Source organism: Hoplias malabaricus, chromosome 1 (genome assembly GCF_029633855.1).
Source record: "Hoplias malabaricus isolate fHopMal1 chromosome 1, fHopMal1.hap1, whole genome shotgun sequence".
Taxonomy (NCBI): domain Eukaryota; kingdom Metazoa; phylum Chordata; class Actinopteri; order Characiformes; family Erythrinidae; genus Hoplias; species Hoplias malabaricus.
The window spans coordinates 55,430,773-55,444,415 of record NC_089800.1 but is presented as its reverse complement, the minus strand read 5'-3'; the positions used below and the strand labels follow the sequence as shown (position 1 = coordinate 55,444,415).

The window sequence follows — 13,643 nt, the reverse complement described above, 5'->3', positions numbered from 1 at the left end:
TCCACCTTTCTAACCGGGAGCTCCTTAACCGCTCCGAACTCCAACCCAAACTCATCTTAGTTCGCCTTCCGATTCCAAATTACACGGGTGCGGTCCATACTACTAAATTAAATTTAACTGAATCATAATGAAATATGAAAACAAATTGTAATACAAGATTTTATTACTTTAGCCTGATATCACATTGTTACTGTCAAACACTGTTCACTCTCAAGGTCATTTGTTACCCTTATATCCAAAAGCTGTCTCATTTAAATGAACAGATTAAATGCCATCACAGTTACCAGTGAATTTACACATTGTATGTTTTGTTATTGTTATTTCGTGTATTTGTTATTCAGAAAACATTTTATAGTAAAGTTGCAACATGAGTTTTGTCCTGCTTAAATGAGTGCAGACACAAGGCTTTCAGAACAGTGCTCATTTACATATTAAGACTTGTTTAATTCAAAGGGATGAAAAGAGGTCCGAGAATGTCTGCGTAAAATGAACAGCAAACAGAATATTTTGCTGAATATTAAAATACGGAGGTAGTGTGTGGACACTGTGAGACTGGTTCTTATGACTCCTCTGGGTTGGTTATTTTTATTTATTATTAAATGCAGTGACTTAAGGAGAGATTTTCAGTGAAGTGACCACTTTCGTGGTCAGGCATGCTGTGTGGGATGTGATGACTTTAGCATTGCACTGACCCCTCCTGGTTATATGTGGTATTATACTGCACCATTTCATTGTGAGAATGAATCCACACAGAGATTCAAAAGTTTGGGAACATTAGCCATATATATATATATATTTATTTTGCGTTCTACACAATATCAACTCCTATTAGCATCACTTTAGTCTGATGGTCTGTGTTGAGATGTGACCATCACTTCTAAAATATAAAGAATTCTTGATATTATCAATGCTGATATACATTACCAATAAAGATATACCAATATTTGTGGGCCCCCGGGCAACACTGCATTAACACCTGATATGTTTCTTTAGTGGAAAACACTGCAGGGGCTCAGAAGCTAAAACGTCTTCAAACCAATGTCTGTGTGAACACAGTTTGAGGCTTCGTCCACAAAGGCTACATCTCACAAATGCAAAGCAGGAACTAGATATAAACAGGATACAGAAGCGCAGAATTTAAGATGGACTGAGGTTAAGTAGAGAAGGGTTCTATGGTCCGACAAATTAAAAGTTAAATTAGTTTTTTTAAATCATGGACAGCACGTCCTCCGACTGAAGAGGGAGAGGATGAACTCATCTGGCCACAGCAGGCGTCTCTGTCTCTGGGCCCGAGCTCATCTCAGGTCTGAAAGAGAGTGGAATCTGTGCTGTTTTCAGATGAATCCACGTTTAATTTGTTTTAGGGAAAAAAACTAACATATGTTGTGACCTTCCAGATTACTATGAGCCTACATCTATCATGCACTGTAATTATTATTATTATTAAGTACTATTGACTAATAATAGTACTAATATCCAGCTAATTTTAATTAAACCCACAAACAGCTCAAATACAAATTTACAGTTTCACAAAGTCAAAAAGAAGAAAGTGTTGAAAGTAATTGAATTTTTTCATTATATTTTATGAAATAATCACTCAGTCCAGTTAATTACATTGCACATGAGTGTTTACAGTGATGTAATGAGGTGAGTGTGTATTCATGTATATATAAGTTAAATATAAAGGTATTTACAAAAATAATGGCCAATATGGCAATATATTTGATCTTATATAATCATATGCCCTGTGTAAAGTGTTTTACATGAATAGTCGTACTTGGTGCATCACTGCCTGGTGGGCTGTTTTGTGCTGCAGTCTCATTATGCCGAGTTATTTATTTGTTTATGATGTGATTTCAGAGCTGGCTCGAGAGATGAATTTCTCTGTGGACGAGATCAATCACATTCGCACAGAGAACCCCAACTCCCTCACAGCCCAGAGCTTCATGCTGCTTAAGAAGTGGGTGAACAGAGACGGGAAAAATGCCACCAGTGAGTGTTCGTTTCTGTCCTTCTCCATATTGAATACGTACACAAAATCTGGTCAAAATATTGTTCAACATTTTCTTCTCGTTCAACCTTTTCTTTACAAAAAGGGTTTTAAGGAACACTATGTAATATTTTTATCTAAAATGTAGAGACTTCAAAATCATTGTGATCTTTCACTGAACTGTAATTGGGAAATTCGAGTTCCTGTTGTCACAACTACGGGCTTAGCACTGTAGAAACTGCACTATGTAACTTTTGGGGGAGGGTAGGAAACCACCCCTCTCTCCATTGACTAGGTATTTTTCTGGGTAGGATAAGATAAGGTTGCTGTCTGTGAGGAGTGTGGTGTGTTCTCCCTGTGTCTGCGTGGGTTTCCTCCGGGTGACTGTCTGAGAGGAGTGTGGTGTGTTCTCCCTGTGTCTGCGTAGGTTTCCTCCGGGTGACTGTCTGTGAGGAGTGTGGTGTGTTCTCCTTGTGTCTGTGTGGGTTTCCTCTGGGCGACTGTCTGTGAGGAGTGTGGTGTGTTCTCCCTGTGTCTGCGTGGGTTTCCTCCGGGTGACTGTCTGAGAGGAGTGTGGTGTGTTCTCCCTGTGTCTGCGTAGGTTTCCTCCGGGTGACTGTCTGTGAGGAGTGTGGTGTGTCCTCCTTGTGTCTGTGTGGGTTTCCTCTGGGCGACTGTCTGTGAGGAGTGTGGTGTGTTCTCTCTGTGTCTGCGTGGGTTTCCTCCGGGTGACTGTCTGAGAGGAGTGTGGTGTGTTCTCCCTGTGTCTGCGTAGGTTTCCTCCGGGTGACTGTCTGTGAGGAGTGTGGTGTGTTCTCCTTGTGTCTGTGTGGGTTTCCTCTGGGCGACTGTCTGTGAGGAGTGTGGTGTGTTCTCCCTGTGTCTGTGTGGGTTTCCTCTGGGTGACTGTCTGTGAGGAGTGTGGTGTGTTCTCCCTGTATCTGCGTGAGTTTCCTCCGGGTGACTTTCTGTGAGGAGTGTGGTGTGTTCTCCCTGTGTCCGCGTGGGTTTCCTCTGGGTGACTGTCTGTGAGGAGTGTGGTGTGTTCTCCCTGTGTCTGCGTGGGTTTCCTCCGGGTGACTCTCTGTGAGGAGTGTGGTGTGTTCTCCCTGTGTCCGCGTGGGTTTCCTCTGGGTGATTGTCTGTGAGGAGTGTGGTGTGTTCTCCCTGTGTCTGCGTGGGTTTCCTCCGGGTGACTGTCTGCGAGGAGTGTGGTGTGTTCTCCCTGTGTCTGCGTGGGTTTCCTCCGGGTGACTGTCTGTGAGGAGTGTGGTGTGTTCTCCCTGTGTCCGCGTGGGTTTCCTCTGGGTGACTGTCTGTGAGGAGTGTGGTGTGTTCTCCCTGTGTCTGCGTGGGTTTCCTCCGGGTGCTCTGGTTTCCTCCCACACTCCAAAAACACACGTTGGTAGGTGGATTGGAGACTCAAAAGTGTCCGTAGGTGTGAGTGCCCGGATAAATAGAGAGGGTTGTGTCAGGAAGGGTATCTGGTGTAAAACTGTGCCAAATTGATAATGCGGATCAGATGAAAATCTGTGGCGACTCCTAATGGGAACAGTCGAAGGAAGGAGCAGAATATACTAATACCAAATAATTTCAGCTGAACTTATGCAGTGTTTTGGGGGGTAATAGCCATAATATTACAAAATTTCTTCCAGGTGCAGTTGCTCTGTAACAACTAGAAAACTGACCTTTAATTTATGAGTAAATATAAGTTATTAAAACAATACTATTACTCACTCATCAGGGAGAAATGCTAAATGCTAAAAGAAAATGCAGGATATGTGCTGTGTACCATATAATGACATACTATTGATATGTATAGGGCTGTGTGTTTTGTAGTGAATTTCCTCACCATACTCCCTCTGTGTTCCTCCAGCGGACGCGCTGACCGCAGGACTGACCAAAGTGAACCGGATGGATATTGTGACGCTTCTGGAAGGGCCCATTTTTGACTATGGTAACATTTCAGGCACCAGAAGTTTTGCAGATGATAGCGCTGTGTACCAGGAGAAAACGGATGGTAAAGTTTAGACCTGTCTAGCTGACCCTCCCCGTCCCCTCCCCACACTCATCCCTCTTTTTTCACTTTAAGCTTTTTCCTCCTCTGGGTTTTCAGAGAAGTCTCATGTTTTTGGATGGAAGTGCCCTCTTTAGAAATCACTTTTTCTCTCTTTCTCTCTCTCTCTTTCTCTCTCTCTCTCTCTCTCTCTCTCTCTCTTTCTTTCTCTTAGTGCCCCACTCCTGTTTCTTGTGTTCAGAATTTGCTCCTTTTCTAAAAGAGCATCTTTATAATAAATGATACATAATAGCAAGAGTAATTTGGACAAAATATGATAAAAAAAAAGGTTTTCCCACATAATTATATTGATAATTACTGTTTATAATTGTTTCTTAATGCAAGTAAAATGTAACCTAAGATTAGATTTAATTTTTAAAAACTAAACCAGTTCCTGTTTTTTTCCTTTTTGTTGTTTCACAGTTTTCTTTTGAATCCTCTTTCTCAAATAGAGAGTATTTTTCTATTCTCCGTATTTCAACATCGAATATAACTAATGTTAGCTAAGGATACTCTTTAAAGCATGTAATTCTAGCCAATTTTGTAATTCTAGCCAATTTTGGTAACTGAAAACTAATCGCAGCTGGCTCTTAGAGGTGTGTGTAGGGAAGCTAAACTATATATTCATCCTCCAGGATAGTGAGTTGTGTTGGATAAAATTATCAAAAATGCACAAATTATCTGAATATTTTCCTTAAGTGTATGTTTTGAGTAACTGTGACTACAGCTACAACCCACTCCTGTATTCTTTTTGAACTGGTAGCTATATCTAGGTATCCGTAATGACTTTTGTTTTTGGCTGAAGCATTTGGATTCAAACTGACAGTAGCTGAGGATATTTTCTAAGGAAAACTTCAAGCCATTTTGCAAGTTGCTATGAATAAGAGTGTTGGCTAAATGCCCTGAATTTAAAAGTGAAATGTAAACTGAAAATAGCCTACACTCGTTAACTGACTGCTAATTATCACAAAAAAACTTTTAGTGCACCCTTCAAACAGACAAAAGCAAGTCCTAGCAAACTCTGCAAACTTAAAATAGCTAAGTTGCCTTTTATATTCTGTAAAATGAGCAGTAAAAATAATCACATGTTCATTAATCCTGTCCGAATTGATATGTGGGGGATATTCCGTAATATCCCCGGGGTAAAGGTGTTTTTCACAGGTTTTCTCGAAAATGGAGGAGCTGGAGGAGGGGTTTGAATACGATGACATGTACCATTCAGAAACAAGGCTAATGCTGCATTCGAGTTATGTCGGAAACTGGTATTTACAGATTTTCCGACTTGTAAATTGCACCCAAATGGCAGATAAAGTTGTATTTACAGCTGGTAAACTCAGCATTCTAGATGATACACAAGTTCACAAATCATAAATCGTCTCAGTATGTAGATAAAAGTCAAATATTATGATCAGATTATCATTACTCAGAAAGCGTTTAGTTGTTATTTAATGCTAAATCACTTTTTTGGGGAGATGTATACAGCGGGCGGATCTTCAGCCAAACACCATGAAGTCGTATTTACTGCTTAACCACCACCCACTGTATACGACGCCCAATGAGAACTTGAGCACAGCATTAAACCGCTAGTTTCCATCCATGACCTTGGCCATGCCGATTTCGCAAGGCAATACGAAATGCAAAAACAGTGGCCTGGCTCTTGTAGGACATCAGTAGGATCAAGATTTTTGTTCAGAAATAATGTGTCAAAAATCTCTGTTCAGTAATTATAATAATTCTTTGATCACCCAGGTCTAATGGAGTGCATCCTGAACTCAAATAGCAGGTGGTGTGTTATAAGGCCCTAAACACATCAGCCCTTATTTATTTTTATTTCCTTATGAATCTTTTGGTTAAACCCCACTCACATGGTGTGTTTTTGTTGGCGCACCCCCACCCCTTCCCTCTTGTATGCATGTGTCTGGATTTGAACATGCATGTGGACAGTCGTGCAGGGTGAAGCAGCGTCTGCATGATGCTTCCCCTTGGCCAGTGTGGACGTCTGAACTTTACTGTAACTCACTCTTCACAGGAACTGCTATTGTCTCCAGTGTTCTTTAAGGATGTTCATGTCCTAATTGTACAAATGAATTAATTGTACACCCCTGTGCATGAGAAGAGATTCAAGTCTAAAATGGTATAACACTGAGGTTTTAGTGGTATTTAAATGCAAATATTAAAAAAGAATATATCTGGAACAGAGAGAATATTACAGAAAGACTCTGGAGCACAGAGAATATTACAGAGAGACTCTGGAGCACAGAGAATATTACAGAGAGACTCTGGAGCACAGAGAATATTACAGAGAGGCTCTGGAGCACAGAGAATATTACAGAGAGCCTGGAGCACAGCGAATATTACAGAAAGACTCTGGAGCACAGAGAGTATTACAGAGAGACTCTGGAGCACAGAGAATATCACAGAGAGACTCTGGAGCACAGAGAATATTGCAGGGAGACTCTGGAGCACAGAGAATATTACAGAGAGACTCTGGAGCACAGAGAATATTACAGAGAGACTCTGGAGCACAGAGAATATTACAGAAAAACTCTGGAGCACAGAGAATATCAAAGAGAGACTCTAGAGCACAGAGAATATTACAGAGAGGCTCTGGAGCACAGATAATATTACAGAGAGACTCTGGAGCACAGAGAATATTGCAGAAAGACTCTGGAGCACAGAGAGTATTACAGAGAGACTCTGGAGCACAGAGAATATTGCAGAAAGACTCTGGAGCACAGAGAATATATCAGAAAGACTCTGGAGCACAGAGAATATTGCAGAAAGACTCTGGAGCACAGAGAATATTGCAGAAAGACTGGAGCACAGAGAATATTACAGAAAGGACTTCTTTCTATTATATAAATTGTTTTATCGAGGTATGTCTTGTGTAAATATGGTTCATGTTTTGGTTAGAGTCCAGCTTTAAATCCTATGGAGATTATTTGTCTCAAATAAACTAACTTTAATTCACAGGTGTCAGAAGTCATCAGTGAAGGCATCAGTTCTGATTAAACCATTTCAACATTTTAAAATAATTAAGGAAAAAACTTGTAGTGAGGTTGTATTTACACCACCACCTGCTATATACCACCCTCCGATGAGATTTTAAAATATAATTAAGAAACATTCTGAATAATAATCTGAATATGTTTCCTGCTAATTTCTTGCATTAAAACTCAGTCTTTAGTCATTTTAAGCTTGATACATTTTTTTGTGCAGGAGTGTGTGTAATGTATCATGTTAAGTAGTATATAAATGAAGAATAGGATACTGTTTGTAGATACTGTGATACTAATCTATTCTTTTATGAATAATAGCCACTAAGAGATTTAAAGAAATAGTTTCCAAAAATCACACTTATCCCAAATGTAGTTCATGAGCCAAGATGTGTGTTGTTTGAAGTTTGCTTCTTTGTTTTAACACTCGAGTTACGAGGCTGCTGCGATTTTAGCGTATATGGTGATATTTTAAATATTTTTTACACTACACAAAATGTATTGTAACATTAACCCCCGTTCACACCAGCAGCCGACAAAGCAACAAGCGTCCAGTCCTTTCCTGTGGATAAACATGATTTTCGCAGGAGCAGCCTCAATACACACACAAAGGGCAAACTTGGGGCGACGCAATCAGTTCAGACATATCAGTAGAGTTTGTTCCTTGTTGCAGCGTCCAGCTCTCGCTGGATTCTTTCGTCGGCCACCGATCCAAGGAGCGTTTGAACCTCTTCAAAAGACCACGGCGTAATTTTACGAGCTGCCGTTGTGAGTCGAATAAAAACAAAAGTGATCTCTGCTGCAGCTGGAGATTTTACAGATGGAGAGTTGGTGCTGGACGTCTGCGCTGCGTGGCGTAGAGTGACGACTCTCTCTAGACAATCAGTGCTCTGCAAGGTTTACACTCCATGGTTTAGTCCCTACTCGACTCGCTCTGAACCACGAGAGAAAGGCCACTAAACAAGAACCCGCTTCCAGAACCAGAAACTGATTTACCTGGTGGAGGAGCAGAAAAGCAGAGGAGAGTCGACTCGAGTAGGGTCCATGCAGTGGGAAAGCACCATAAGATCAGTACTAGCGCCGAACAAACTCTGCAAACTTAAAGTATCCTACACTAATAACGTAGTAAATATTCTCCTAAAATAAGTACAGCTATCTAAGACTACTTACTGTAGCTAATTTCTGACAGCACATCTATGGCATTTCCAGAGATAAAACTAAAGGTGCACACCTCTGACACCAAACACTTCTTGGCTAATCAACTACATTTGACCCGGACTGTGTAAATTTGATATTTTGTTGAACTATTGCTTTAATCTATGCATGCCGAGACCCTGTATTGTGTTAATATTTATGTGTGTTGTCATTTGATGTGAATAATTTGAACGCATGACATAAGCCTCCTCCTCTCTCCTGCGGCTTCCTCCTCCATCTATCCTTTGTGCTCTCTTGATGGAGGGATAGAGAAACAAGATGGAGAGAAAGAAATATGTCCTCCTCTCTCTGCAGCCTCCCTTCCTCTCTCTCCTCTCCTCCCTGCAGTGGAGTCCTTTCTTCTGCTGCTACAGTCATCCATCCATCCCTGCATCCCTCCAGCCATCCATCCATCCATCCACTGATCATTCCTCCATTATCAGACCTTGTGCTCCACACCTTCATCTACATTTATTTGTTCAGTGTGTCATTTACAGTCTTTGTCTGTGTTTGTGTGTGACTGAGCTGCACAATATAGACAAAATATCAGTATTTTAATTACATTGCTATGAGTTTTAACAACTAAATACTGTGTTTGATTTGAATTTTGGACATTCCTTTGTCGTTTTAAAATGAGAAAACAAAGCGGGAAAACATTCTTTATACGATTTTCAATCAAAAATCAGGAAACGGAAAATGGGGGGAAAAAACATTATTCTATTTTGATTTTGAAACAGAAAAGACAAGTTTTCTGGTTTTAAAACAAAATAAAATCAGAAGGAAATAAAAACAGGAAAATGCTCCGTTGTTTGTTTTCTGGGGCTGTGGTCAGGGCGACTCTAGGTGCATTCGCTTCAATTCTTCTCCGCTGCTCTCACTGTTCTCAGAGCTGCTGTTTTAGCCAACACCCGAGCCATGGATAAAAAGATTAAACCTTACAACCTCAAATATCAGAGTGATATATGATACACGTGTAAACGAAAGCAAGGCGACACTTAGTCCACTCCAAGAGTTTTGACTCTCAGAATCATTGGTGAAGAGTTGACTCCCAGAGGCTTTGAGTCGAAGAATCGATTTTTTGCGAATGAATTCACAAAGTACGGTTACTAACATGAAACTAATGGAAAACCATTTAAAGTCTTCCATGTTTATTAATACGCAGGTGAAGAACTGTTTAGAGGTTCCTCCATTGACATCTTATCTGTTTTGTTTGTTCATTTTTTTCAGTTTCAGTTTAGTGCTACAAACAAAAGGAAAACGTTGTAAATAGTATTTAAATTAGTAGTTAAATTTAGTAAATAAATCTTCAACTGTATTTTATTTTGCCTTAAAATTACAGCTCCAGAATCAGTGTGATGCTCCACTGAGCTGTAACAGGGGAGAATAGAACCTCTGTTGATGCTATTCTGGGCCCAGCACTGCAGAAACTTTACTATGTAACAGTTGGGGGTGGATAGGAAAATTCCTAAGACTATATTCATCCACATCTATGACATGATTTAAAAAAATCAAGTCACTCTGAATAAAAGCATCTGCCAAATGCCATAATATTTAACTTAGGATAAATGAATAATATATTGTAAAGCTCAATGTGTGTGTGTGTGTGTGTGTGTGTGTGTGTGTGTGTGTGTGTGTGAGAGAGAGAGAGAGAGAGAGAGAGAGATGTTTTCTGTCCTGTCACTGTTTCCACTCGTGTGTGTGTGTCCTGCAGGTTTTCTGTCCATCCTGACTGAACTGCAGTGTTCTGACCCCCCCACTGTCCCTCCCATCCAGCTGCCCCTTCAGTCCGACCCAGATGTTCCCCCTGCGTACTGCCCTTCCTGGGGGCAACAGTGCAATACTGAGGGGGCAGCAGAGGGATGGGATCCCAGAGAGACCCTGTCCAGACCCTGTGACCTCGCCCTGAGCCCTCAAACTTACCCAAACACTGCAGCAAACCTAAACACACGCTCTCAGCCCAATCCTGATCAACACACACACTCACTCCACCCACACACACACACACAGAACCCTGCAGAGCTCTGTGAGGTTCCACTAACACCTCCAGACACACATGCACACACAATCAACACACACACACATTCACAGAGTCCTTTTTCACTGTCACCACAAACCACACAAACACACACCACCACTGACATAAACACACAAATTTGGCCCATTTTTGAGCAACAAACTCACTCACAAGACCCTCAAACTTGCACACAGGACACACACTTACACATGCAGAACACTACGGAAGCCTGTGAGGTTCCATTTTCTCCCTCAGAACCACAAAGGTCTCCTGCTGGTGCTATTGCCTCCAATCTCTCAAAGGAAGAAGCTCCACACTCAGAAGAGAAAGCGAGGGATGCGGGATTACCTGACCAAAGTGAAAAAACACACCAGAGAAAAGAGGAGAAGGTTCCTTCAACATCTTCATCATCCTCATCATCCTCACCCTCATCATCTCCCACTAAACACAAAGCGGATGTTCCATGCCAGGAGCACGGTGAGATAAAACATCAAGGTGAGAGTGACCGCGCCCACCGGCCATGGGCGGAGCTGATACGGGAGGAGGAGGAGAGAGAGAAGGAGGAGGAGCAAGCGGAGGAGAAACAGTGCCACCTCCTGGCCGTAGGCTGCAGTGGAGAGAGGGAGCGGAGGGAGGAGGAGGAGAGAGAGGAAGCGAGGGATGATGGAGGGGTGGAGTTAGAGGTGTGTTCACTCTCCGCAGGCTGGATCAGCGAGAATAGTGGCAACGTGGAACCGGCCAATCAGGGGTTACGTCTCAGCACTGATGTCATCGACAGGCAGGATCACAGGTAACACACAGCCAATCAGCACTCAGCTCTAACTGTCAGTAACTAGAGATATTAATTTATGCTTTAATTATATTAAAACTCTTCTTTCCAAAGACGGGTTCTTAAAACAAACACAGAGAATGCATTAAAGCAACATTATGTAATTTTGATTTGGCATTTTTGCTCCTGGGCAAACATCCTGAAATCAAAGGAGAATGTGGAGGGTGGGGGGATTTCCTACCCTTCTCCATAAGTTACATAGTGAAGGTTCTGCAGTGCTGAGCCCAGAGTAACAATGACAGAAGTTCTCCCTGTTACAGCTCAGTGGACCATCACAATGATTCTGAAGCTGTAATTTTAATGTAAAAATGCTACCTAGTGTTGCTTTAATGTCCATTAAAGTGATTTTTTTTAATCCAGTAAAAATGCCAGGGGCAGCACAGTGGCATTTGATGTCTCTGTCAGCTCCAGGATTCTGGGGGTGTGGGTTTAATCCCCTCTCTTCTTTGTTTTCACCTTCAGTCAGGAAAACTCCAGCGACTCAGTGACATCATCATCCAGAGGGGATTCTGGGAAACCTCGTCAGAACGGCGTGTCACAGGATTCAGCCAATGGGGTGAAAGGAGGTGCGGGACGAGAGGAGGGAACGTTACTCATTGAACACAAAGTTAAGGTGAGAAAATGAGATAATTAACAGAATTATTATGTTATATTATTATATATTATTATTATAATTAGTATTTTTACGGTATTATTCTACTCTAGTTTAATAACTGAGCTTTGTCCACTTGCAGTGAACAATAATTTTACTTATCACAGTTTTACTACTTATAACTTACCCCAAAAAAACTGTCTACCAAGAAATGTTACTTTAAAGTAACACTTGGTACTTTTTTAACCTTAAAATTACAGCTTCAAAAGCATTGCGATGCTCCACTTGGCTCTAAACAGAGAAAATAGAGCATCTGTCGTTGCTATTCCAGGCTCAGCACTGCAGAAACCACACTACCAAAGGGTAGGAAACCAACAGCCCTCCCTTCTGCCTCTCCCTTGATTTCAGGACAGTGCTGTAAAAGTGAATTACACTCTCTACCTCTGCAGGGGGAGCCCAGGACTAAAAATAAGAAGTCTTAGTGTTCCATTAAAGCCATGGTATTGTTTAATTCTCCTGTTAATAACTCCACCCTCAGGTTCACTTTAATTAAGAGCTGTTTATTGTAAATACGTTCGTTAGCAGCGTACAGCTACGGAGTCCGGCTCGGACGAAGAACGCACCATCACTATGCGAGTGTTCCGCAGACACCGCGTCCTGAAGGTACCACACTCGGAGCAGAGGCTTCAGGACAGTTTCAGATCCAAACCCAATCACATCAAACTGACCAACAGGAGATTCAAATGCTAATCTGGCTAACGCTAAAGGGCATGGATCAGGGCTGGGGTCGGGTCAAACTGGAGTCAGGCTGGTGTTGGATCTGGACTCAAAACTGGGCTGGATTGGGACTAGTCTCAGGCCTGTACCTGACTGCTGTTGAATCTGAATGTGAGATAGTGTTGGGTCCTGGTCCAAGCAAGTGTTTGGGTCCAGATCCAGGCTAGTGTTGGGTCCAGATCCAGGCTAGTGTTAGATCCAGATCCAGACTAATGTTGGAACCAGATCCAGACTAGTGTTGCGTCCAGATCCAGGTTAATGTTAGGTCCAGATACAGGTTAATGTTGGGTCCAGATCCAGGTTAATGTTGGGTCCAGATCCAGGCTATTGTTGGGTCCAGATCTAGATCCAGGATGGGGTTAGATCAGTTTTCATGGCTGAACTGGGTTTGGACCAAGGCTAATTTTGGACCTGTATCCAGGCTGGTGCTGGGTTTGGATCTTGTGTTGAGTCTAGTTCTGGAGCGCTGTTGGGTCGGGATCTGGACTAATGCTGCCTGCAGGTTGGGTTTTGATCTAGTCCCTACACTTTGTGGTTCTTCTTGATTTTGGCTGTAGGTGGCTGTGTCACAACAGGTGTTTGGTTTGTGGGCTTCTGCACCTCTGACTAAAACGGTTTATTGGGTTTACACCACTGGGGAAGATCTGGTGTGTGTTTCTTGATCTGAACTAAAACTATTCACTTTTCTCTGAAGCTGTGTAAATCTACCCCATGTCCAGATTACCCAGGCTGCACTGGCTGGAAAAAAGATGCTGTGGTGCGGTGCTGTGAGGGGGGTGTGTGTGTGTGTGTGTGTGTGTGTGTGTGTGTGTGTGTGTATATTAACATTTTCATTGCCGTAGGGAGAGGAGGCTCTGAACGTGATGGGAGAGACTGTTTCAGAGGAACAGTTTACTGATGAGGAGGGAAACATCGTCACCAGAAAAGTAAAAGAAATGTCATCATTCCTTCATCCATTCATTTTTCCATCCATTCATTATTTCAAATCTTTCCTTAAATATTAAATTCCTTTACTCTCCTTTGCTTTCCCTTCTTCTCCTTCGCTGCATTTAGAGATTCTTCATTTCCTATTCCTTCCCTTCTCTTCTCCACAGATTCTTGTTCTCTTTTCTCTTCTCCTTTCATTCATTTTTCTCTCCTTTCCTTTTTGTAAACGACATACACCTTCTATTTCTGTTCTCTTTCTTCCTCTTTT

The 13,643-nt window shown here is 41.9% G+C and overlaps 1 protein-coding gene across 1 annotated transcript in view; it reads left to right on the top strand.

The window, feature by feature from the left end:
- Nucleotides 1-13,643, top strand: part of ank3a (ankyrin 3a) — a 101,245-nt gene that overhangs the window by 82,694 nt on the left and 4,908 nt on the right. The window contains exons 41-46 of the mRNA XM_066666861.1: nucleotides 1,861-1,992; nucleotides 3,867-4,010; nucleotides 10,953-11,040; nucleotides 11,542-11,692; nucleotides 12,254-12,334; nucleotides 13,291-13,374. Of these exons, the coding sequence (XP_066522958.1) occupies nucleotides 1,861-1,992; nucleotides 3,867-4,010; nucleotides 10,953-11,040; nucleotides 11,542-11,692; nucleotides 12,254-12,334; nucleotides 13,291-13,374 (680 nt within the window). The remainder of the gene's footprint in view (nucleotides 1-1,860; nucleotides 1,993-3,866; nucleotides 4,011-10,952; nucleotides 11,041-11,541; nucleotides 11,693-12,253; nucleotides 12,335-13,290; nucleotides 13,375-13,643) is intronic.